Source organism: Silurus aristotelis (assembly GCF_946808225.1).
Source record: "Silurus aristotelis genome assembly, chromosome: 18".
NCBI classification, from domain to species: Eukaryota; Metazoa; Chordata; class Actinopteri; order Siluriformes; family Siluridae; genus Silurus; species Silurus aristotelis.
This window is the reverse complement of record NC_139591.1, coordinates 8046814-8071294: the sequence shown is the minus strand read 5'-3', so window position 1 is coordinate 8071294 and position 24481 is coordinate 8046814. Positions and strand designations below refer to the sequence as shown.

The window sequence follows — 24481 nt, the reverse complement described above, 5'->3', positions numbered from 1 at the left end:
TGTAATAATACGGTATATGAATAGATCTTTTGATCCCAACATACGATTGTAGTCTTGTGTCGAACCACATCCGGTCCCTCCTCGAAGTCAGAGTCTTCAGATTCGAACATCTCGAGTCTTAAATAGAACAGATCAATACAAATATTTGATATAAAGCCTAAAGGCAAACTGTACGAGAAAAGAACTATTTCGTGTTACCCTTTTCGGAGAGAGATTGTACCTTGGAATCATAGCTAAGAGTCAAATAGGACCTCTTTGATTGCAATGTCTTCTTTGAAAAGTCAACCACATTTAAATCCTTTCTAGGAGAGGTGTTGACATATTTGGAAATGGCATATTGACCTCATATTGAGTCATGCACACCAGGAAGAGTATAATAACCTCGCCCTTGGGTTGTTCAAGGATAATTCAGAAGATAATATGCTGTTTAAAACAGGCGACGGTGGACATTCATCCTGCCAAACCTAAAATCTACAGAAACCATGTGGGTTTTTTTTAATGCATTGTGTATTACAGTCGCTTAGTCCCAAATCAAGCACTACATTTAAAAACGCCCACACACACACACACACACACACACACACACACAGTCTTTCACTGATACTATTTAAATGATGTAACGTCTCTAATGTCCCTACATTCTTAAAGACTAGTAAGTATGCAATGCTATAGTAAGGAAGTGCTAGTCACTTCCTGTAGTTCTCATGTGAGTGCAGCAGCTCTTATGGTTTGTACTTAAAAAATTTTTACCTAGGCCATTATCCAAAACTAAGATCTAAGATGAATATTAAATAGAATTCAGGCAGAAAGTCGAATAATCGAGTTCCTCTGGACATTATAAGAAAGTAAAAGTGCTACATGTTTAGACTGAGCTAACGTCTAAAACAGCTCGGCCCCAGCCTGCTCTTATACTCAGACATAATAAAGAACACAATATACACAACTTAAATGATCCCATAAAAACGATCATGATCAATTAAATCACACACGTAGAAATACTCATGTCACCAACCTTTCGATCGTTCTTCAGGGCTGTAAGATTTCCATCAACATAAAGCCTCGTACGTCTCTCTAGTCTCCCAATAAACGCCTAAAACATAAACAGGACAGCGGCGCCGCCTACTGGCCGTCCATTTATCACAGTTATAGAGGGAAACGAAACAATCTGAGAGTCGACTCCAAAAAAAAGCGATTCTGCTCTGTAAACGTGACTCTCACAACACAAACAAGTAAACAATTTCAATTCATGAAACAAAATTATTTCGAAAGTTCTCCTATCGAGTACGAGAAAAAGAGTTGTAATGCGGATCCAAACCAGTAGATGGCAGTCATCAGCACTGAAACACTAAAAAAAAACAGGCAAGTGAATAGACGTCAGTTGAGAAAGGGAAGTGCTGCATTTTTGTATTTCGTCATCAAAACAATTTTTTTGTATTTTATAATAAAAAATATATAATTCTGGTGGCATACAGTGAGTTAAAATGTGACTCAAGAGCGACTAATCTAGTAATATAGCAGCATTTATTTTAATTTTATTTTTTACTACAGGTAGATCTATTGCTGAAATGTGAATTAGATTAGTGGTGTTTGGTGTTCATCATGGTGGAGAATTCTCCTTCACCTCTGCCTGAGAGGGCGATCTATGGATTTGTCCTATTCCTGGGATCCCAGTTTGCTTTCTGTAAGCATTTAACGAACCACAAACATGCAAAACACTCGAAATATTATTTATCTGAAGCTTTCTACATACATTAATTTGCCTTGTGTTTGTTTTCCTGTTGGTCAGTGTATTATTTAGTCTGGGCTTATGTTCCTGAGACCTGGCTTCATGCTGTTGGATTAACCTACTGGCCCCAGAAGTATGTGAACCATGTCATTGATAACCTTAAATGAATGATAGAAATAGTCTTTTGTTCCTTAATGAAATCTGAGTATTATAATCCTCATGTATTGGTCAACACTAATAGATTTATTGCTCTTATAATAGCACGTCACTGCAGTATGAGATTGGACACTGTTCATCAATATTGTGAAAACATAGATAGACAGATTGACAGACAGACACACACACACACACACACACACACACACACACACACACACACACACACACACACACACACACCAGCCCAGTCTCACAACATTTCGTCATATAGTCACGCAATATGATCTATTGATTCATGTTCATAGACACGAATTTGCCTCTTTTTTCTTGTCACTGAGGACGACTTTCTATGTAATGTATTTCCATCGGAAGTATTTTTAGTGTTACTGTATACCACAGGTGCTGTATTTTTATTTTTGTTGTTTGTTATCGATTTTTTTTTACCTTTAAGCAGTATTACTCAACATTTAAGCAGGAGATTTTATCCTTGTTTTTATTGCCTTGTTTTCGGTGAGCTACTCTAAACCATCGTCTGCGGTTCCTTACAGTGAAAATACAGTCAATATATTATCCTAGTCAATTTAGGAGACTGCGTTAATAAGAGACAAACACATTTATTACAGTATAACCCTGACCGTATATTTTCTGCCTTATTCTCTGATTAAATGGGGAAAAATCATTATATCACGAAATGTCGTGAGACTGTGTTGATAATACAGGTACACCGCAAAGAAATGCAGTCTACCAGAAGTGCAAATAGCAACATTGTGCAGATCTAAATATATGTACAACAAGTAAATATAACAGATATGGGCAGTGAAAATGTGCAAAAGCTGTTCCAGATTTAGAAACATAAAAATTGACCGTGTTCTTAATACCTTCACAGCAGCTGTGTCCATGGCTGATCATCTGTAATCACACACGCTATTATTGAGAGGCGGCACATTTATACACAGCACAATACTGAGATAGTTGTAGTAACTCAGCTTTGAAAGCGATGAGCAGCAAATTAGTGTATTAAAGGCAAAACTAGACAGACGTGCTAAAATCCCTCTGTTTTCCACAGATACTGGGCTCTCGCCTTGCCGGTTTATCTGCTTGTCACTATTGCCATGTGTTTTGTGGTGCTGTTTGGAGTCAATATGATCAACACAGCTCCTCTGTGTTCGGTGGACAACGTCACAGGTAAAAAGCCATGTCTCTATTTGATAATCTGTATTCTGGTGTCGTAATGATTGGTGCTGCACTGGCTGTGGGGTTTAGACTCCATGTTAAGGACCTGTTTACATATACAGTACAAAATGTGACTTAAAATGTGTCCGTATGTTGGTCACATATATAAAACAGCAGTTTAACCATTGTTCCCTTTGTTTTGTTAATGTAATAACTTCTGTGTCTTTATTTCTGCTTTCCTGTGCATTTGTGTTGTGCTTGACTTTTCTGGACATTGTATTTATCTGGCAAAACCACCACACTTAATAGAACCTCCGAATTAACCTGAATGCTACAATGCATTGCGAGATGAATCACTATATTTAATAGTAATTTTGTAACGTCTTCTGTTGAAAAGGGCACATGCAGTACCCAAGTTCTACAGCATAATAGTTTACACCATAACAACAACCTTTGCCATAGAACACACATATACAGCTCAATTGCACAGTGTCACACTGGCATTTTTGGATTTGTGCTTAGTCATTTACATTTATGACATTTAACTGACTCCCTTACCCAGGGCAAAAGTGCTTTGAGTCTCTATCACTGAATAAATCAACATTGGTTTACTGGGTTGCAAACTTAGGATATCATCATCCTAAACTCTGTTGAAAGGAATTATAGCACACTTTTATTTAAACATAAAGTGTTTCAGGAAGAGGTTTCAAGATCGTTGAAAGATAGGGAGTTGACTTAGCTGTTTGGACATCTAGGGGAAGTTCATTTCACTGCCTCATTGCCAACAGCAACAACAAAATTTGATTTATTATAATTTATTCTAACCTTAGTGAATATCGCAGCATCATGCCGAGATGATCAAATCGTTGTATTACACTAGATTACGTGGTCTAAGACTTGCGGTTAGTCTTGGTTACTCTAGGATACAAAATCCAAAAAGGTAAATGATTAGCTAAAGAAGTTGGATATTTTTAGAAAGGCAAAGAGGAAGAAAAGAAATAAGAATACCAGAAGGAAACGAGAGAAAGAGTTTGAAGGTAAGCCCTTGGCATGAGTTCCAAAATATCTTTGAGTATAACAGAAGTCCAGTGGGGTTTTTTTCTTACTGCAACTAAGCAGCTCATCGACCTGAATAACACGAAAGAAGGAAAACGAGAAAGAATCAAGCATGCCAGCTTACTTGCTACTTCCAAAGATGCATTGTGACTGATTGCTTTTCCCAGGTAGTTCCTGGCTACATACACTTAGACGCCTTCGTCCGGCTTGCTCTGTCGCTCATGCACAATTCTAAGGATTAAAAGTGACCCTGTAGGGAGCAGCATGTGGTGTGAGTAAGGAGTAACAAGAAAATTTTGTCTTGCATACAGTTAAGCATGGTGGTGGTAGCATCATGGTCTGGGGCTGCATGAGTGCTGCTGGTATAGGGGAGCTGCGGTTCATTGAGGGACAAATGGGTTCCAACATTCTGAAGCAGAACGTGCTGCCCTTCCTTTAGAAACTGGGCCGAACAGAAGTTTGAAACATAATAACGACCCCGAACACACTGCCATGATGATAACTGCTTTGCTGAGGAAGGTGAAGGTGATGGAGTGGCCAAGTATGTCTAAAGACCTGAACCCTATTGAGCCACTGTGGGGCATCCTCAAGCGGAGGTGGAGAGGCGCCTTGTGTCTAACATCCAGCAGCCACGTGCTCACTCAAAATATTAACAATAATAAAACACTTTGGACACAGTTGTAACAACTTCACTTAGGGTGTACTCACTTTTGTTGCCAGTTATTTGGAAAAGAATGGCTGTATGTTGAGTTATTTTGTAGTGGGCATTAAATCTGTTATGTTACACAAGCTGCACACTGTAAACGTGGATAAGGAAAAAGGAAACGTGGATATAGTTTAGAGAATTGGCCCTTGTGAAGATATACTAACATGGTTGCTGAAATGCGAGGGGTGTACTCACTTTTGCGAGATACCTTAAATATATATTAATTGTAACGCCACAAATTTTATTAATGACTATTTCACTACGTTATGTGTAGGAGTTTGTCCATAGTGGTCACATGCACTTAAACATGGACATAATAGAGAGTATTACACTTTATTTCAATAGAGCACAATTATTATTATTATTACAATTATTATGAAGTATTATATATAATATATAATTAATAATTTTTGTAAATAATTAATACAAAAAAAGTATTATTGCACTTTTTTTTTATTTATAACTTTTTACAGTTGTACATATTTCACACTGTATATTTATATAGCCCATATTTCTCTAAATATACATATACTGTGACATTTTACACATCTTGCGCGCACGAGTGTGTGTGTGTGTGTGTATATGAGCGGTAAGTATAGTTCAAGGCTCTTCTCTGTTCTGGCACCGAGGTGGTGGAATGAACTTCCCCTAGAGGTCCGTATAGAGTCCCTGTCTATCTTTAAGCGATGGTTGAAGACCTACCTCTTCCTGAAACACTAAATTAGCACTTTCCAAGTTTGCTTTGTAGAATTCAAAAGTTATATTTATAATAAGTTTGTAATCTTGTGTACCAGTGTAGATTTATTCATTGCTAGAGACTCAAAGCACTTTTGTACGTCGCTCTGGATAAGGACGTCTGCTAAATGACGCAAATGTACAGACAGACAGACAGACAGACAATTAAAATTTAGAATTTGCTCATAATGGTGATGTTCTTTATAATTGATGTCAATATTATTGTGTCTTCATTCCTGCTTTGTGGAAAATAGAATATGTCTCTCATGATGATATTAATACAGTCTGATAGTAATTATTTCCTATTTCTCTGTAGATCATTTTGCTAAGGCTCAGCTTCAGGATCCAGGCCAGAAAGAGGCCATACCTCGACTGCAAGATCTGTCGATTAGTGAAGTCAACCGTCGTTTCTACCTCACACACAAAGAACTCTGAGACCCTCAGACCCGAGCAGCACGATGCAGTGTCCTTTTGCATGATGTCTCATGTCTCCAAATTTCTGATCTGCATTGATCCATATAGATGACCATCATCCAGCATTGCTTTTCATCAGTCCTGGTTTGTGGAGTTTGCTGAGGTTTTAGATGCACCTTTTCCATCACTCACTCATGACAGGACAGACATTTGACTTTAAGGTGAACCCTCAGCGTAAGGTATGGTAAACACCTGACCCTTAGAGGTGGAGCCTAATCACAGCACTGAGCAGTGGGGAAAAGTGCTGGACAAGTACCCAGGTTGAAGGACATTTCACAGTTTGATTGAAAGCAAGTAAAAGTAGAAGTGCAAAGGCTTTTTTGTGTTACCAAAAAAAAGAAAGAAATGTTTTTTATAGGTCCATTAATGTCTAATTATGTTTGCTTATTTATAGAGGTGTTATAGGAAGGGGCCAAAATTAAATTGCAATTATAAGAGATTGCAGAATGCTGTCTGGGGTTTACACACTGGGAACAATATAATTTTATTTATATTCAAAAACACATCATGTCAACTATGTACTAGTTTAGTGTATGTCTTATCCATTAGTAGCAGTAGAAAATCTTTTAATAAACTGTTGCATTTAAGGTTTTGTAGTTAGACTGATTATTGCTATGGTTCTCAGGGGTCTGTGATGTACATGCAGATAGACTATGATTGCATTGCTTTGCATGAGTTACTATTAACTACTATTTGGTTGTTTTGGTTCTTTTTTATCCTAATTAAGTGGAAATGAAAAGGGGTTCATCAAAAATTTAATAGGCAGGTTTAAATGTTTTTGGCATTAATCAAGCTGCAAACTTTTTTATCTGCTGTAAAATTATTAAAATGGATCCAGATGCATCAATAAAACATGATATATTTTTTTTTATAATAGCTCTTTAAAGGAATTGTGGAAGTTTCTGCAATATTCTCAGATCAAACAAATTTGAAGAGAAATGGACAGTTCAACACAATATAGGTTTGATCAATAATCGTTTTTATCCCTTTATAGTGTCTGGTTTAGATTTGGAAGCATCTGATTTTATTAAATATTTCTGACATTAATTTACAATTTCCTCTTACAGTTTTTCTTACATGGTGATCAAATCTCACTTAAAGTATACTGCAAATAAAACCATGCTACTAATTATTGTTTTATTATACATGCTCAGATTTGACTTACAGAGTCACTGTAGAGGGTTTGATCTCTTGAACTCAGACTAGAAGTGAAATGGTCACTTGGCTATCTGTCCATCTCCAGGACTTCATAGAGGCTCTTCAATCAGTCTGCCCACCTCTCCTGCCCTCACCTGTCCACCCTTGTCTCGTCCTGCCTCTCTGTCCTCGTCGCTCCTGCAGACAGGTGAAGGGTCGGCGGCCGCCACCGCTGCAGATAACCCGTCATAAACAAACAGAGCTGGTGTCAAGTGGCTGGCCACTGTTTAACCCTACCGTTACCTTCTACTCAGACCTTCAGCTCTGCCCTTGTAAAGCTTATAGCTAGTATAGATTAATAATATAAAAAGTACAAGAGATCCTTTATTAGAGTCTGCTTTTTAATTATACTAATGATTTAAATGAAATTTATGAAGGGCACGAGTCATAGTTATCTAAAGCATCTGATCATGTGGCTGCAGTGAAATAATATACAGATCAGTGTCATAACGTTCATCAAACATCCAGAAAAATAAAAATCTGTGAACTTTAAAAAAAAAAAAGTGTTATTTTTATTGTAGCATGGTACATGATAGTTTAAATATTTAAGAAATTGTTGAAATTGAAATTAGGTTTACACAGAATGGTTTACACTGTGTGTGTGTGTGTGTGTGTGTGTGTGTGTGTGTGTGTGTGTGTGTGTGTGTGTGTGTAGAGGTAGCTTTCAAAATATGTTCATATAATGTGTAAATGAAATGTGATTTACTTATATTTACCAAGAAGCTCCAATGTCAGCATCGAGCTGATATTCTCCATTTAATTTCATTTACTCATTTAAGTAAAAAAAAAAAACATTAAAACAACAAATCAAACACTGCATGGTCTGATCAAAGTCAGCAGTTACCTAAAATGTGACCTCATTTGGAAATGTAAAATAAAGTATATAAATTATAAATATATTTAATAATATCCCAGTGTATAACAGTAACTACGTAGTTGTCTAACCCCTTGTGTCTCATCACTGTATTCAAATCCCAGTCACTGCAATTTTCTTGCAGATTCTGTTCATACCCTGTCGTATAATATCTGGTTATTGAAATCATCTGTAATGTTTGAATCATACGTATGATATGATGCAAAACGAATGCGCATGAAAAGTGTTCTGAACTTTTAAAATAAATCTTTATTCTTTACACACATAAGAACAATACAAATACTATCATGTATAACAAAATAATACAAATCAAATACTTTCATTAATACATTTAACCTAAAAAAAAATAATATTAATTATAATAGCATGCACTGTACACAATTTCACATGCTTGAATATAAACCTGTTCACAATTTAAGTCCCATGGGCATTCCTGAGGAAGGTGAATGTGATGGAGTACGTTTTCGTCTTACTCGGGTTAAAGGTGTGTTTTTGCTTTATTTGAGTAAACAGTATCAGCACAGCGTGGTTCCGTAACTCAGTCTCGCTGTGTATTCATGCATCATTCCTGCTTCCTGAAACCGGCTACCAGGATCACCTGTCCTTTCACAAGTCTGTTTCATCTTCATCCTCTTCAGAGCTCGAGTCATCATTATAAAAGTGTAGAGTGGCTTGAACAGGAAAGCTGGTCAGAACTTTCCTCCCCAGGTCAGACAGACAGTCCTGAAACTTAGATCTGGGCATGAACAGCCTGTTGGGTGAAGTCAAAAAGATTATTTGCATCATATTTTTGGGATGTACATTTTGTAGGTGCTGAAAATTTTTTATTGTATAACCACAATAATAACTGGTTATATATTTTTTTTGCAGGAATGGTGCTAATATTGTGAATTATTCGACATATACAGGGAAAAACGAACCTCACTGGATGATGGAAGCCTTGCATGGCAGACACTTGACTGGATCCAGTAGCTTTCTATTATATAAAAAAAAAAAAAAAAAAAAAAAAAAAAGCATTACAAAACTGACACATCTTCAACTTCATCATATGACATATGATTAATATGATATATTATTAACTCTAAAGATATTTTTTACTTTTTTAGGCTGACTGTCTGACACATAAGTCCAGGGTCTCCATATTACAGCACATCTGTAAAGAAAAATGCAAATCAATAAGAAAAAAAAACATCAATAAAAGAAATGGCAAAGAAACAATAACTAACGAGTTTTACCCAGTGAGGTGTGACCCAGGGACTGTCGGATGCCATCTGTCAGCTTGTGTATGTTGTACGATAGAGGCTTTTGCACCTACACCAGGAGGGAGCATCCTTGCCTATGTCGAGATCAAACTGCCGCGTGAAGGAGAAGTTCACGGCATGAAGGAGATCTTTATAAAGGGACGGGCATTCGGAGGGGGGGTTTGTCTTAATGACGTCATACACGCGTTGAAGGGAATTGTACATGGCGAATACACACAAAAAATACAAAAATAAACATTGCAAACACACCCAAAAGAAAAAGTGGGGAAATACATTATAACTTATCAAATATTCATATCGAATTTAAAATTCGGAATGGGAATAATATAATTGAAAGCGGTTTTATGAGCAAGATGCTCAAGTTTGCATAAAAACCCCACAAATGCAATTCATTCAAAAAAATCTAAAACCCCTAAATCCTGCTTTGTATCAAACGAAAATGTAAATAAGGATTGCAAATTAAACCAAAAGGCTACAATCTTTAACACAGTATATTATTTATATCTTCATTTTTAGGTCCTGAATGGTTACTAATACAAATATATCAAATATAATATATAAAAGTTAAAAAGTGTCTATATGTATTATATGTATAACACGTGTTATAAACGTGCTAGTGCATAATAGTTATTGATTCTAAAATAAATATTTTTTAGTTTGAAAAAAGCAGAGATAGTGTCATGGCTAAATATAAACATATTTAGTAAAAAATAAAATATAGTAATAATAATAATAATAATAATAATAATAATAATAATAATATTAATAATAATAATAATAATAATGAAGATGACCTGAAGAATATAAAAGTTCAGAATCCAGGGTTATGATGCCAAAAATGAGGTTTTATACAGCAAATAAAGCCAGGTCACTCTATTAAAGCACCCTAAAACACAATGATAATTACATACCTCAGGTGTAAAGAGTACCTGGAAATTACTGTATACTTGAGTAAAAGTATCGATACATTACTGCAGAATTACTTACTCCATTACTAGTTAAGTCACCAATTCCAATATGACTTGAGTAAAAGTATTACAGTATTGAGAATATTGAACATAGGCTTAAAGATTCACTGGTCCTTGACGTCAAGACTCATGTTAGTGAAAAGCCAAAAACAGTTGATTTGAGAGATTTTATTTCTCAAAATACAAATCAAATTGTACACCTCAACAGTGCATTAACCAAGAACAACACAACAGCCTCTTAACATGCCAAAAGAAAACAAAGATCAAACAAGTCGAACAAAAAGAAAGTCAAAGTAGTAAAGCGATCTTTCAAAAAGGTATCTTCAATTAACACAAATGACAGATTCATGTCACAAAATAGAAAAAAAAAACATTAGTATTAAATGGACTTATAAAATGGCGATATCACAGATAAAGCTGCCATGCAAAATGTAACTAACAACTTAAATGTAGTGGAATAAAAAATATACTGACTCATAAATGTAGTTAAGTAGAGAGTAAACATTGCTTATATCTTTGATATACAGTGAAACTAAAAAGAAGCTAAAGAATTACTTAAGTAGAGTAATGAAGTACATTTCCTCAAATACTTTACACCACTGTTATATACCCTCTTCATCAAACTTTGTGCCACCTGCTTTTTTACGTGTTAACGGCTTTTTCTTCTGCCACTATTATTTCGAGAGTTTAGTTCTTTCTACTATTGCAGTCGGTGGAAAGCACCATGACATCATTTTTTTTATGCATTTGGCAAACATTCTTGAAAACCATCCAAAGTATCACTATCTGGTTTGACTTGACAGACAGCCATGGAAATGTTTACTTCCTTACAGTTACACCATATATTCTCTCCTCTGAGGCTTCTTCTCTGAGGTGTGTTTACATATACTAGGACGTATACTTGCATATATATATATATATATATATATATATATATATATATATATATATATATATATATATATATATATATATATATATATTTATTAAAAGTGCACTGCTATTACCTCATACAAAATCTGTTCTATATTGCACTGACTGCTGAAATTGCACTGACTGCCTATACATACTTTCTATATTACATTGACAATGAAAACACTTGATGAGAGAAAAGAGAACTATTTAGATTCCTCTGTATGTCTGCACATAAGGTGGAATTGACAAATAAAAAAACCTTGAACCTTCTTGAAACGTTCCACCAAACCTAAGAGATATTTAGAATGGACAAAGACAACACCGAAGTTTCCTTTGCAACAACCTACACGGCCGACTGACCCTCCTGCAAACTTATTAACATCCATTCTCCTATACTGTGCACATCCTGCAAACCAGACCAAACACCCCCCCCCTCCCAACATGACTAAGAAGGAGTAAAAAATCCTTCATCACACTAATTTGTGTATGTTTTATGTGAACAAAGACTTGTTTCTACTCACACTCATGCTTTCCTTGAAGTCCATAAATATAAATAGCTTTAAATGAATAAAAACTTTCAGTATGCCTTAGATAAACATAAATTATACCATAACTAAGTATAGAATAATTATTGTGTGTCAGTGTATATGTAAGTGTGTGTATATGAGTGTGTGTGTGTATATATATACAATATATATATGCTATCATGAGGGGTTGTATGTGTGTGTACGTGTTAAATACAATGTAACAACTTTACTACTCGTATACCAGAAAATGTGTAGTTCATTTAGGTCTTTCTTTTTTCCCACACTTAAAAAAAATGGTTCTTGCCTTTAGCAAATATTGCTCAATAAAATAAACACATTTTACTTCAGTAAAAGTTGAGTTTTGAAATGAACAAAACCTCTATTTGTGATATAGGATTTGAAGATTTGTTTGTTCTTACTGTAAAGTAATAAACAAAGTCAATAAATAAAATTGAGTAAAGTCAAAATTAATCTGAAATTGCAGCAAGCTTAATGGGGTAAGTCATTTTGTATGAGTAAAGGTCATGGACTTTTAACATGATGTTAGTAGAGGTTTTCACTTTTATTATATAAAAGTGGAATTGAATAAAATTCAAGTTTTTTTAATAAAAGCTATATGTGCAATGTACTACAGCTAGTAAAGCTACATATGTTGAACAGCTGCCTTTGATGCTATCATGAGGCTTAATAAGCTCAGGAGTCTGAGCAGGCTGAAAAAGCTGTAGCACTGAATATTTATATATACAAAAATAAACAAATTAAAGTACTTTTCCTTTATCAGTAGCCATAAAATTTTTCATAAATCGTTGGGAACAAGTGTTGGAAGTAGACATGGTGATGCAGAGCAGTAAATGAGCATTTTCCAGTGTTATACTTCACCGCTACCTCCCACTAATGCTGCGATCTCCCAGTCTGTGTCTGTACAGGAAAAAATGTTGATATGTGCCTGAGAAGTGTTTTTTTAATGCAGCTTCTATAAATAAATTTAGTATAATTGTTGTCAGCTAATGAAAAAGTTTTTAAGGATTTAAAATGTTATTTGAAAAAAAAAAATACATTACTAGTAGAAGCTTCACAAAAATCCTCAGCTTTCAGACTGACACAACTTTTTAAGCTCGTTCTCTTTAAAAAAAAACAAAACAAACAAACAAACTAAAAACTTGTAATCTCTTTCATTTTTATCTTTTTGGAGTAGTACCTTTGTTATTGTAAAATTAAGGAGAATACATTTGTTTGTTACATCGGACATTTAGAGGTAAGAATATTTGCAGTGTTTTTTAAAATCAGATATTTAACCAAAATTATGCATGTATAAAAGTCAGCATAGCTCCATCAATCAGTAATGTATTTAGTATCAGTACATACAGGTTTACAAATAGCCCCATATACATTTATTATTACATTGTTTTGTTTCAGGACACACTGAAGTCTCAGCACTGTGGATGTCAGTCTTTTACAGGCAGAAATAGTCTCAGAAGGTGTTCAGGTGTTTTCAGGATTGCCAGGTGCTGCAAAGTCCTGTGTTGTCCTTATAGGTCTGATGTATGCTGTGAAACACAAGTTATTCAAAACACAAAAACAGTGCCTGACAATAATTGGGAAACACCAAGTCTTTGTTGTTTTTGAGACGAATATCAAAATGAAAGACGAAAACACACTAGAATCAAACAGTGAATGACTAGAAGAAAGTTCAGTTGAAAGATAAGTCTGAATCAGACATTTTACTGACCCAAAAATAGCAAGGTCCCAAAAAGCAAAATAAATAAATAAATAAATAAAATAAAATAAAATAAATAAAAATAAAAAAAATATATATATACAGTGAGGAAAATAAGTATTTGAACACCCTGCTATTTTGCAAGTTCTCCCACTTAGAAATCATGGAGGGGTCTGAAATTGTCATCGTAGGTGCATGTCCACTGTGAGAGACATAATCTTAAAAAAAAAATCCAGAAAACTATTTATTTGTATGATACAGCTGCAAATAAGTATTTGAACACCCGAAAAAGTCAATGTTAATATTTGGTACAGGAGCCTTTGTTTGCAATTACGAGGTCAAATGTTTCCTGTAGTTTTTCACCAGGTTTGCACACACTGCAGGAGGGATTTCGGCCCACTCCTCCACACAGATCTTCTCTAGATCAGTCAGGTTCCTGGCCTGTCGCTGAAAAACACGGAGTTTAAGCTCCCTCGAAAGATTCTCTATTGGTTTAGGTCTGGAGACTGGCTAGGCCATGCCAGAACCTTGATTATGCTTACAGAGCCACTCCTTGGTTATTCTGGCTGTGTGCTTCGGGTCATTGTCATGTTGGAAGACCCAGCCTCGACCCATCTTCAATGCTCTAACTGAGGGAAGGAGGTTGTTCCCCAAAATCTCACAATACATGGCCCCGGTCATCCTCTCCTTAATACAGTGCAGTCGCCCTGTCCAATGTGCAGAAAAACACCCCCAAAGCATGATGCTACCACCCCCATGCTTCACAGTAGGGATGGTGTTCTTGGGATGGTTCTCATCATTCTTCCTCCTCCAAACACGTTTAGTGGAATTATGACTTTCTCCCATGACTCCTCTGGATCATCCAAATGGTCATTGACAAACTTAAGACGTGCCTGGACATGTGCTGGTTTAAGCAGGGGAACCTTCCGTGCCATGCATGATTTCAAACCATGACGTCTTAGTGTATTACCAACAGTAACCTTGAAAACGGTGGTCCCAGCTCTTTTCAGGTCATTGACCAGCTCCTCCCGTGTAGTTCTGGGCTGATTTATCACCTTCCTTAGGATCATTGAGACCCCACAAGGTGAGATCTTGCATGGAGCCCCAGTCCGAGGGAGATTGACAGTCATGTTTAGCTTCTTCCATTTTCTAATGATTGCTCCAACAGTGGACCTTTTTTCATCAAGCTGCTTGGCAATTTCCCTGTAGCCCTTTCCAGCCTTGTGAAGGTGTACAATTTTGTCTCTAGTGTCTTTGGACAGCTCTTTGGTCTTGGCCATGTTAGTAGTTGGATTCTTACTGATTGTATGGTGTGGACAGGTGTCTTTATGCAGCTAACGACCTCAAACAGGTGCATCTAATTTAGGATAATAAATGTAGTGGAGGTGGACATTTTAAACGGAGACTAAGGTCTTTGAGGGTCAGAATTCTAGCTGATAGACAGGTGTTCAAATACTTATTTGCAGCTGTATCATACAAATAAATAGTTTAAAAATCATACATTGTTATTTCTGGATTTTTTTTTTTAGATTATGTCTCTCACAGTGGACATGCACCTACGATGACATTTTCAGACCCCTCCATGATTTCTAAGTGGGAGAACTTGCAAAATAGCAGGGTGTTCAAATACTTATTTTCCTCACTGTATATATATATATATATATATATATATATATATATATATATATATATATATATATATATATATATATATATATATATATATATATATATATATATATATTTTTTTTTTTTGCTTTTTGTATTTTACAATATTTGTATATTCAGCTGAAACATCTTTATCAGCCAACCAAATTATTCCAAAATATCACTATCAATATGACATCACATATCATAATTAATACCATAACAATGTCTAATAATAGAATTTCTAATAATCTAATAATAATGGTTACAGTCACAATATTATGCGTACATTATATACACATTTGTCTTCCCACTTATTTGTTAAACTGAAGAACCCTAGCTCTAATTCACACACACACACACACACACACACACACACACACACACACACACACACACACACACAGACACACACACACATATACACACACACACACACACACACACACACACACACACACACACACACACACACACACACACACACACACACACACAGGCATGCTGTCACACTTGACTTAACACTCACACAGCTGTGAAGCAGAAGAAACTGAGCCAACACACACACACACACACACACACACACACACACACACACACACACACACACACACACACACTTTGCTCGCAGAAAGATTCTCCAACTTGTTTTTTACAGACCAAGCATACAACCCGTCACTTCAAATCCACCCCCACACATAAAAACCAAGAAATCAACATTTTATTGAGACGCCTAAAAAAAATTCCGCTAAGTTCAGAAAACAGTGATGTGAAGTCAGCATTATAAACCTTTTTTAAAAGACTATGCAGCACCTGAATTTTTTTTTTTTGTTCATAAAATTCAGTTCTTGCTACCTCTGAGGCAAAACGTTGGTGGAAAGCACCCTGACATCATAAATATGCATTTGGCACACTGTCTTATTGAAAACCATCCAAAACACTATCTAGTTTGATTTGGCAGACAGCTATGGCCTTGTTTGCCTTCTTGACAATTTTCTCAATGTGTGTGTGTGTGTGTGTGTGTGTGTGTGTGTGTGTGTGTGTGTGTGTGTGTGTGTGTGTGTGTGTGTGTGTGTGTGTGGTCAAATAACTTGCATACATTGAATGTGATCATCATTTGTGGGCGGTGGCATCTTATTGGTTAAGGCATTGGACTTTGAATTTGAATGTCGTGAGTTGAAATCCCAGCCACACCAAGCTGCCACTCCTGGGCCCCTGTGCAAGGCCCTTAACCTTATAGCTGCTCAGTTGTATGATTGAGATAACTGTCATTCTGGATAAGGCGTCTTGTAAATGCCACAAATGTAAATTTGTGTTCTATACTAATTCTAATAATGATCAAATTTTAATCAGTGAAGCTCATAGGGTTACGGGCCTTGCTCAAAGACCCAAAAGTGGCCAAAAGTTGGCAATCCCAGGGATTTAACCCCTGACCCCATGGCCTTAACCATGAAGTTTCCCCCTCCTCTAAAACTTTCACTCACACTTTTGTTGAATTTTTGTTTCCTACTCTTCTGTTCTGATCCATTCACCCACTACTGCCAGCTATTTGGGTGTTATACAATAAGTACTTGGGCTCTCGCATGCCCCCATGTGGCAGAGGTAATGGCTGCCTCTCATGCTAATTTTTATAGCAGTTTTATTGATAGAAAGAAGCCTAAATATCTTTTTAAATGAAAAACGTGTTACGTAATCTACATAACTATAAAAGGTGATGACATGCAAATAGGTCTACAAACAGTATATTGGTGGTATTCACACAAATAGTCCCAGTTTATTCTCTGTGCTCAGTTCAGTTTGAATGGGTTTGCGCAATCCGAGGTGAAGTAGAGCTTTCTGGTTCTGCTGGGCATTGTGTAAGGACTTACATCCAAACGCTGCAAATTGGCAATTTTGACAGCAAAAATGCTGAGAATCATAGAGAAATGGCATTTACAACATTTCACATATAAAATTTCACATTTTAACACGTTTAATTTTTACTGGAATATTCCAGGTGAGGCCCTGCCTCATTTACTGCCTCTCTGCGAGTAAATGTTTGGTTTAACGTTTGTTTGGTTTGCATTATTTGGTTTAACAGTGACCTTATTACCTCGCTACTGAGAAATGTCATGTAGCATTTCCTTTAGCCAAAACATTTTGAGTGTGTGCACGTGAATGCGTGAGTTCTAAAAAATAATAAAAATTTAATAGTTTGTCAGAATAGTTCGCAATAGTGTGTCATTTTTCATATTTCTCATATCCTATTTAATCCCAAATCCTTTTCTAAAGTTCGATACTTCTCTCTGTACAAACCAAAATCAGAAGACACAGACACGGAGACAGTGTTAGGGTATGGGTGTGTATGCCTGGTAATAGAACTGGGTCACTGGTGTTTAGGGGTGTTTAGTGTTTAAGGCATTGGACTTTGGATCTGGTTCCAAGTTCAAATCCAATTCACACCAAGGTGCCAATCCTGGGCTCCTGAGCAAAGCTCTTAACCTCATAGTGGCTCAGTTGTACTCTGTCTCTTTTACACACCGCACTCTGTAATATACAGTAGGTTTACTGGCGGCGCTATTTTGTGTTTTGTGTATTTGTCCTACACTGTCTTGTGTTGTCTTACACTGTTTGCACCAGGTTGCACACGATGCACTTTATGTGACGAGGACACTTACTAGTTCTTAGCTCTGTGTTTTCTATTATGTAGCTTTATGTTGTCTATGTAGCACCAGGGTTCTGAAGGAACGATGTTTAATTTCACTGCGTACTGCGTCAGCTATATATGGTTAAAATTACAATAAAAGTTTCTTGACTTGACTTGACTTGTATGAAATAAATTAATGTATATAGCTCTGGATAAAGGCCTCTGCCATATGCCATAAATGTCTAAAAAAATTTCTATTTTATTGATGATGTGCTTGCTGATAGACATACCAGGATAAATTTTGAGGTGTAATAGAGCTTTCTGCTCAGATTCAGTTTAGTGATGCAAAACTGATAGGTCAGTGCTTCCCAGTACACATTGATAATGGCTTGGGGTGCTGTAAAGATTAAAACTTGCTCCATGGACTTCAGGTAAGGTGACTGGTCATTTAAAAACATTAAATATTTATGTCTTAAGAAGTTCTTAAGAGTTGCTATAAAACTTGAGGAAGACGAAATTGAAGGAAGTAAGACCCAAACAATGAGCAAAGGTTGCTGCAGTAAAGGTCTGAAAGAGCATCTTGAGAAGAAACTAACCTCAGTATTTAGTAATGTCCATGCATTTTAGATTTCACGCAGTATGCAAATTTGGTTGCATACTGCTTACTACTTGGATTTGCAATTATCTTATTGTAGTTTCCCCAATTTTGATCCTGTGAAAATAGAGGATTAATTAAAAAAACCTGAAAGTCTCCACTTCAAATCACATCTTAAAAGTTTCATTTCAATAATGTACAAAAAAAATTGCCATTGTCCCTATGGCTCTTGTTGGTTTGATAGCAATCTACTTAATGTTCAACCTTAAATCTTCTATTTCTTGCGGCTGCTCCCATTTGGGGTTGCTACAGCAGATCATCTGTCTAAATATCTACATCTGCATCTTTCAAACCAACTACCTGAATGTCTTCCTTCACTACAACCATAAACCTCCTTCTTGGTCTTGGTCCTTCCTCTGCACATCTACGACTGACTTTCAATCTTCAACCTTATAAATATTATTTATAAGGTAAATATTTAAAGAGAAAAATACACAGGAAAACCAAAACAAAAATGCCATGCAGTTCCCACTGTGATTAAGATGGGCAACTATTTATTTAACTGATTGGATATGTCTATAAATACATGATGTAGAATGGATTATCTTGTATCTTTTTTTTTCTAAATATATACATGTCCAGCTACATAAAGTTAAATGCTAAATGAATGAAATCGTTTACAGTACATACTGTATATGAAAGACCATATTGCTGTGTTTAGTGCTGCTTTGTGCTATCTATGCATTAAAGATTTTATGGGCAATAATGGTCATATCGGTTGTAAAAAAAAAAAAAAAAGGTTATTTATATAATAATAATAATAATAATAATAATAATAATAATAATAATAATAATAATAATATATTAAAGGATGTCTAAAGTTAGGTAAAAGAAAACCCAGAATTAAAACTACAAATATATTTACAATTTGGAATTATATATAAATTATGTATATATTATAAAACAAATCTATTACAAAAGTATTGTTAAATATCGTTCTGTTTACATCTTGGCTAACAATTAGAACGGAAGAACACGTTCACGCGTGGATGACAAACCGGAAAAGGCGGGACGATTTGTGCTGCAACACGGAAGTGAACATGAGGGCAACTTTGTGATCATTGGGAAAGCCTTATGGGCTTCATAACGGCAATGTCTATGCGTCAAACATGTTAATAACGCTATGCTACGTTTACTTGTGGGTTCGTTTTCAGAGATGCTACACGGGGCTCATTAAGAGTGTTGTGTTTAGGCTGCGGGCAAACCGGAGCAGCTTCGCCTTTTGCGAGCAGAGTTTCACCAGCCTGCAGAGTCGCACTTCAGCCGAGGAGACGCTTTTCCTCCAGCTGGGCAACAAGGTTCTATACATTACCGAGCCCCAGGTGAGTTCTCTACTCCTGCCCCTGCCTCTACGTCTTTATATTCACCTTTACCTGCACCTTCCCCTCCAACTTCACTTTAACCTTCATCTTCACCTGCACCTGCACCTTCACCTGCTCTTTCAGCTGCTCCTGCACCTCCATCTGTACCTTTACCTGCCCCTTTACCTGCCCCTTTACCTGCATCTCCATCTGTACCTTTACCTGTCCCTTCACCTGCACCTCCATCTGTACCTTTACCTGCCCCTTTACCTGCATCTCCATATGTACATTTACCTGCACCTCCATCTGTACCTTTACCTGCCCCTTCACCTGCACCTCCATCTGTACCTTTACCTGCCCCTTCACCTGCACCTCCATCGGTACATTTACCTGCCCTTTCACCTGCACCTCCATCTGTAACCTTAACTGCCCATTCACCTGTACTTCCATCTGTGCATTTATCTGCCCCTGCACCTCCATCTGTACATTCATCTGCCGCTTCACCTGTACCTTTTATCTGTACATTTACCTGCACCTTTAACTGCCCCTTTACCTGCACCTGCCCCTTCATCTGCACCTCCATTTACACTTTAACCTTCACCAGCACTTCACCCTGCATCTGCACTTTCATCTGCACCTGCCCCTTCATCTGCACCTCCATTTACACTTTAACCTTCACCAGCACTTCACCCTTTATGGGAGTAAAGTGGTGTGTTGTATTTGCCGTGGCCAATTACTATCAAAAGTAACTAATTCTATAACAGTTAAAGAAACAAACTTCAGTTCCACAAATTCATCAGAAATAAAGTCAGGCACTACCATTAAAGTACCTAAAAACCCACTCTTTATAATACACAATCTTTAGGTACTTTCTTCTGCTATCCATGTAATAGAGTTTATTTCCCAATCATTCCCCTTATCAGTCACCATTATTTTTGAATACCCAGGTTCTTTCCATCATGATTTAAAAAAAAAGGTGCATGTAATTCATTTATGGCCACTTCATGACCCACTGTCCTGTGTACCACTTCAAATCTGTTCTTTTGACACATTTATTACTTTTGACAAATCAGCAGTACAGAAGTGAAGAACAACATAAGTTAAGCTCATTATTGCTTTACGTGTGCTCATTCTAATCACACAAAAATCTATTTTATGCATGTTGGAAACAATCATACAAAAGGTTAAAGGGGGAAAAAAAAACCCTTCATATGTTACTGTATAACTAAGTTTTTTTTTGTTTGTTTATTCCACATAGGCATGTGATGACCTGAGCAAGTGGACTCTGTTGCTCCGCTCTTCTTTGATTACTGCTCCAAAACTAGACAACGTCGCCTTTATTATTGAAGCTAAAACAAAACAGACGGCTGTGCAGTCTCGTCCAACATCAACCAAGAAAGTGGGTAATATTTATATTATTAAAATACTCACAACTGTATACACTCAGTTCTTTTACAGCCTGGTATTAGCATTCTCTGTTCACAGTTTGAGGAGTCATGATACAGGTTTAAATAGGCTCGTCAGAAGTGGCCTACTGATTTTAACACTTGAACCATCTTTGGAAGGCGTATTAGACAAAATGCAAAATAAAAGCATAGAAGGGCTGTCTGTCTAAATATGCCATGTGCCTACTCTTATAATATTTTTAGAAGATCTGGAGTGATCACTTGCCATGTGCAGGTCATGGCTGGCTATTCATAATCATATACATCATATCAGCCTGAGTTGCAAGTTTATTAGGCACTAGGGATGTGCATCTCCATAACTGAGATCGATGCGATTCGCATGCCGTTGCGTAGACACCGATACGATACATTCAAGAAAAATATGAAGCAGCTACCAATGAGATGTGATAGGATTCACTGCTTGATTCCGATTAGATTCACCACAATGCAATTTAAAGCCATACGTCATAATGGGGAAAGAAGTATGCTTTCCAATTCAATATGTTACAGATATTATGTTTTTATGGCTTTGATTCAGACAGACAGCAAATCATAAATTTACTTCAGTGCCTTCTGTAATCTAAGGCATGGCCCTTTCATAAACAGGCCTTTGTAGTGCAAAGAAAAAATATGAAATAAAACCGAATGTTCTTTTTCTTTCCTGTCTGCAGAAAGATGCAGCTCTACCTCTGCCATGTTAATCTGTATTTGATGTAATTCTCAGTACACGCCTCGGTCTCTGTAGTATTGTGATACGTCATATGCATGTAGCAGCAGTGGTGCTGAGAGAACGCAATCTACATATAAAATATTGGTCACAATTATTGTTCACTTTGTAGCGTATCGCATTATACAAATTCTATTCTACAAATGGCATCTTGTTACGGTACACTTTTTAAATCGATGCATCAAATCAACTTTTATGTCGATGCACCAATGCGAATCTGTAAATCTTATCATTCCTATTAGGCAAATGTAAATTGTGCATATAGCCCATAACCTTTTGCGATATTTGGACAAATACAGTGCAGTTATAGGAGTTAAGGTCCATTTGCAAACTCATGCAAACAAACGCTTCCAGATTCGACATTATTGTTCAGAAGTTAATCCAAGTATTAAAGGTTGTACTAGGATTTAGTAATAAGCAAAATGAGCTATTATTGTAAATATTGCTTTATTGTAAATGCACCGTATTTTGTTGAGCAACAAATTTGAGGTTTAAGATGTCAGTATTTCAGTTTTTCTCAGATGAAATTCAGTAACACCTTCTAAAAACCAATTTTTTTTTTTGTCCTGTATTGAATATTGTACCTGCAGCAGTAATGCACTCATGAAAATCAGATTTTTACTTGATTGATTGTGTTGTATGCAGGTGCTGAATTGGTCCGATTACTGCCTTCCTCTGGCCTGCAGCCCTGGACAGCAATACAGGGCAGTGGCTGAGGCGAGCCTGGACAATTTCAGCACAATCGGAGTGGCTTTTCTGGAAGACCGGCTGCGAATGGAAAATGGCCTCATTCCTGAAAAAATAGTTTGTTAGTTGAAAAAATTGTCTCTTTGATTTAAAACATAGAAGTTTTATTTTATAGCTCAAAAAAGCCTCTGTTTAGAGACCATGAAAGAGTTCTGAATAGTGTTTAGTCTATTTATTTCTTCTCATTGCACTTATTGTGTTGCTTTCAGGATAACAATCCTGCCCTCTTTTTTTGTCATGTGTAGCGGTGTTGCTCAGGGAATCTGCACTCAAAGAGCTCATTGAGAAACAACAATTAGGCGAGGAGAAAAAGTCTGACGCAGTTTTAAGCAACCTTCCTAAAGACACTGTTTTATCTTCGGGTTCTCTGAGGGAACAGGCGCCGGAAGATATTTCACAAGACCTCGGGAAGAGCGCAGGCGTAGCATCCTGTGACCAGCAGGTGGAACCAGAGCACAAAACAGACCACCATCACATGGATGGCCACCACCTGCACCTCTCCAGCTGCCACGAGTGCCTGGAGTTGGAGAACAGCACCATCCAGTCAGTTAAATACGCTTCAGTGGAAAACATCCCGGACCTGCCTGATGACGGCACAGGCACTGATGTAGAGGAGGAGGTCGACGAGAGTTTCTCGGGATGGGGAAGGTCCGACAATACAAACGGCAAACCGCCCAACATACTTGTATACACAGGCGGATGTGAGGAGCGCTACAGGCAAGTGCATTCACTTCTGGCTGAATGCATCGACACGGACCGCTATGCAGTCTACCCCCTGCGGCCACAACAGGCACTAGAAGAACCGTGGCTAGAAAACACATTGCTCTTGGTGACGGTCACAGAAGAAGAACTCACCCCTGGGCTGCAGCTGCGCTTTCTGACATACCTAGGCCAAGGTGGTAAAGTTCTTGGTCTGTCCAGTTCGTTATGTCCAGCTGGGCTCAGCCTGCAATCCCGAGAGGAGCAACGAGGCCAAATCTGCAGGCTGAACTTCACCAAATCTGATAGCACAGCGGTCCAGCTAAGTGTGTTAGCCAGCGGAAAGGTTTACATACGTGAAGAGCATGATGCCTGCAGTGGAGAAGTGGAGCTGTGGGGGGAGCTGTGTGGCGAAGGTGAAGAGGCAAAAGACATGGCTATCGTCAGAATCACTCACGGCCAGGATGGTGGAGAAGCTATATTGTGTCAGGTAGAGAAAAACACTAGAAGAAATGGATGGAGTTGTTGGGATTGTTTGATTCAGCAGCTAGTAATAAAATTTTTGTATTTATTTTTTATTTTTTGCTGTCTTTCTGTTTCTCTTTTTTTTGCCCAGGTGCATTTGGAGTCGGCTCCAGACTCTGAACAGGTGCAGGATAGTGCGGGCTTTTCCGAACTTAAAATGAGTAATGCAAAACGCTACGAGGTCCTGACAGAAATTCTCACCTCACTAGGGATTAGCTGCGAACTCAACCAGGTGCCTCAACCAAGCCCCATTTACCTACTTTTCACCCAGTCGGTAAGCTTCACCCTAAACACACACTCACCCTCACACTCACAACACAAAGAATGTTCTCTAAACATATAAAGGCCACAGGGATGTCGATCATAATGGGATGATGGAGGGTAAAACTCACACCTGACTCTACTTTTTGTGACTCCTTAGTGCTTATTCTGTGGAAGTTATCTGTTGTTTTAGCAGTGGCCTAAAGTTACAGAGAATCCATGATTATTTGCATAGTTTTAGGGTTTCAGTTATTCATAACAGCATTCTTTGTTGCCTTCCATTTTATTTAACTCAAAATTTTCACTTTACACACACATTAAGAACAGCCCAGGACACCTTGAACAGCAAGTGGGACGCA

At 37.1% G+C, this 24481-nt stretch overlaps 4 protein-coding genes across 7 annotated transcripts in view; 2 read left to right on the top strand and 2 right to left on the bottom strand.

Moving 5' to 3' along the window:
* Positions 1-1328, bottom strand: part of ttc3 (tetratricopeptide repeat domain 3) — a 35087-nt gene extending 33759 nt beyond the window's left edge. The window contains exons 1-2 of one of the 2 annotated variants that reach the window (XM_083569006.1): positions 1013-1328; positions 45-117 (exon numbers count right to left, since the gene is read on the bottom strand). In XM_083569006.1, coding sequence (XP_083425132.1) covers positions 45-110 — 66 coding nt within the window. In that variant the 5' untranslated portion in view covers positions 111-117; positions 1013-1328. The remainder of the gene's footprint in view (positions 1-44; positions 118-1012) is intronic. The other variant, XM_083569007.1, reaches the window with a different exon arrangement.
* Positions 1329-1368: 40 nt separating this feature from the next.
* On the top strand, positions 1369-6616 carry pigp (phosphatidylinositol glycan anchor biosynthesis, class P). 2 transcript variants are annotated; one of them, XM_083569215.1, is made up of 5 exons: positions 1369-1391; positions 1553-1681; positions 1787-1859; positions 2952-3070; positions 5872-6616. In XM_083569215.1, the coding sequence occupies exons 2-5, from the start codon at positions 1600-1602 to the stop codon at positions 5988-5990; spliced, it is 393 nt and encodes a 130-aa protein (XP_083425341.1). In that variant the 5' UTR covers positions 1369-1391; positions 1553-1599; the 3' UTR covers positions 5991-6616. The 2 variants fall into 2 exon arrangements, with proteins under 2 accessions (XP_083425341.1, XP_083425340.1); XM_083569214.1 differs by having other exon boundaries at positions 1369-1681.
* Positions 6617-8326: 1710 nt separating this feature from the next.
* ripply3 (ripply transcriptional repressor 3) lies at positions 8327-9504 on the bottom strand. Its single transcript, XM_083568956.1, has 4 exons — positions 9336-9504; positions 9199-9253; positions 9021-9076; positions 8327-8851 (listed from the first exon to the last, which is right to left on the bottom strand). The coding sequence occupies exons 1-4, from the start codon at positions 9428-9430 to the stop codon at positions 8707-8709; spliced, it is 351 nt and encodes a 116-aa protein (XP_083425082.1). The 5' UTR covers positions 9431-9504; the 3' UTR covers positions 8327-8706.
* A 9896-nt stretch (positions 9505-19400) lies between these two features.
* Positions 19401-24481, top strand: part of hlcs (holocarboxylase synthetase (biotin-(proprionyl-CoA-carboxylase (ATP-hydrolysing)) ligase)) — a 32374-nt gene continuing 27293 nt past the window's right edge. Inside the window, exons 1-5 of one of the 2 annotated variants that reach the window (XR_014537696.1) lie at positions 19401-19739; positions 20977-21117; positions 22536-22698; positions 22883-23826; positions 23953-24135. Coding sequence is in view for 1 of the 2 variants with exons in the window: in XM_083567495.1 (XP_083423621.1) it covers positions 19527-19739; positions 20977-21117; positions 22536-22698; positions 22883-23826; positions 23953-24135 (1644 nt within the window). In the remaining variant the exon portion in view is untranslated. The remainder of the gene's footprint in view (positions 19740-20976; positions 21118-22535; positions 22699-22882; positions 23827-23952; positions 24136-24481) is intronic. The other variant, XM_083567495.1, reaches the window with a different exon arrangement.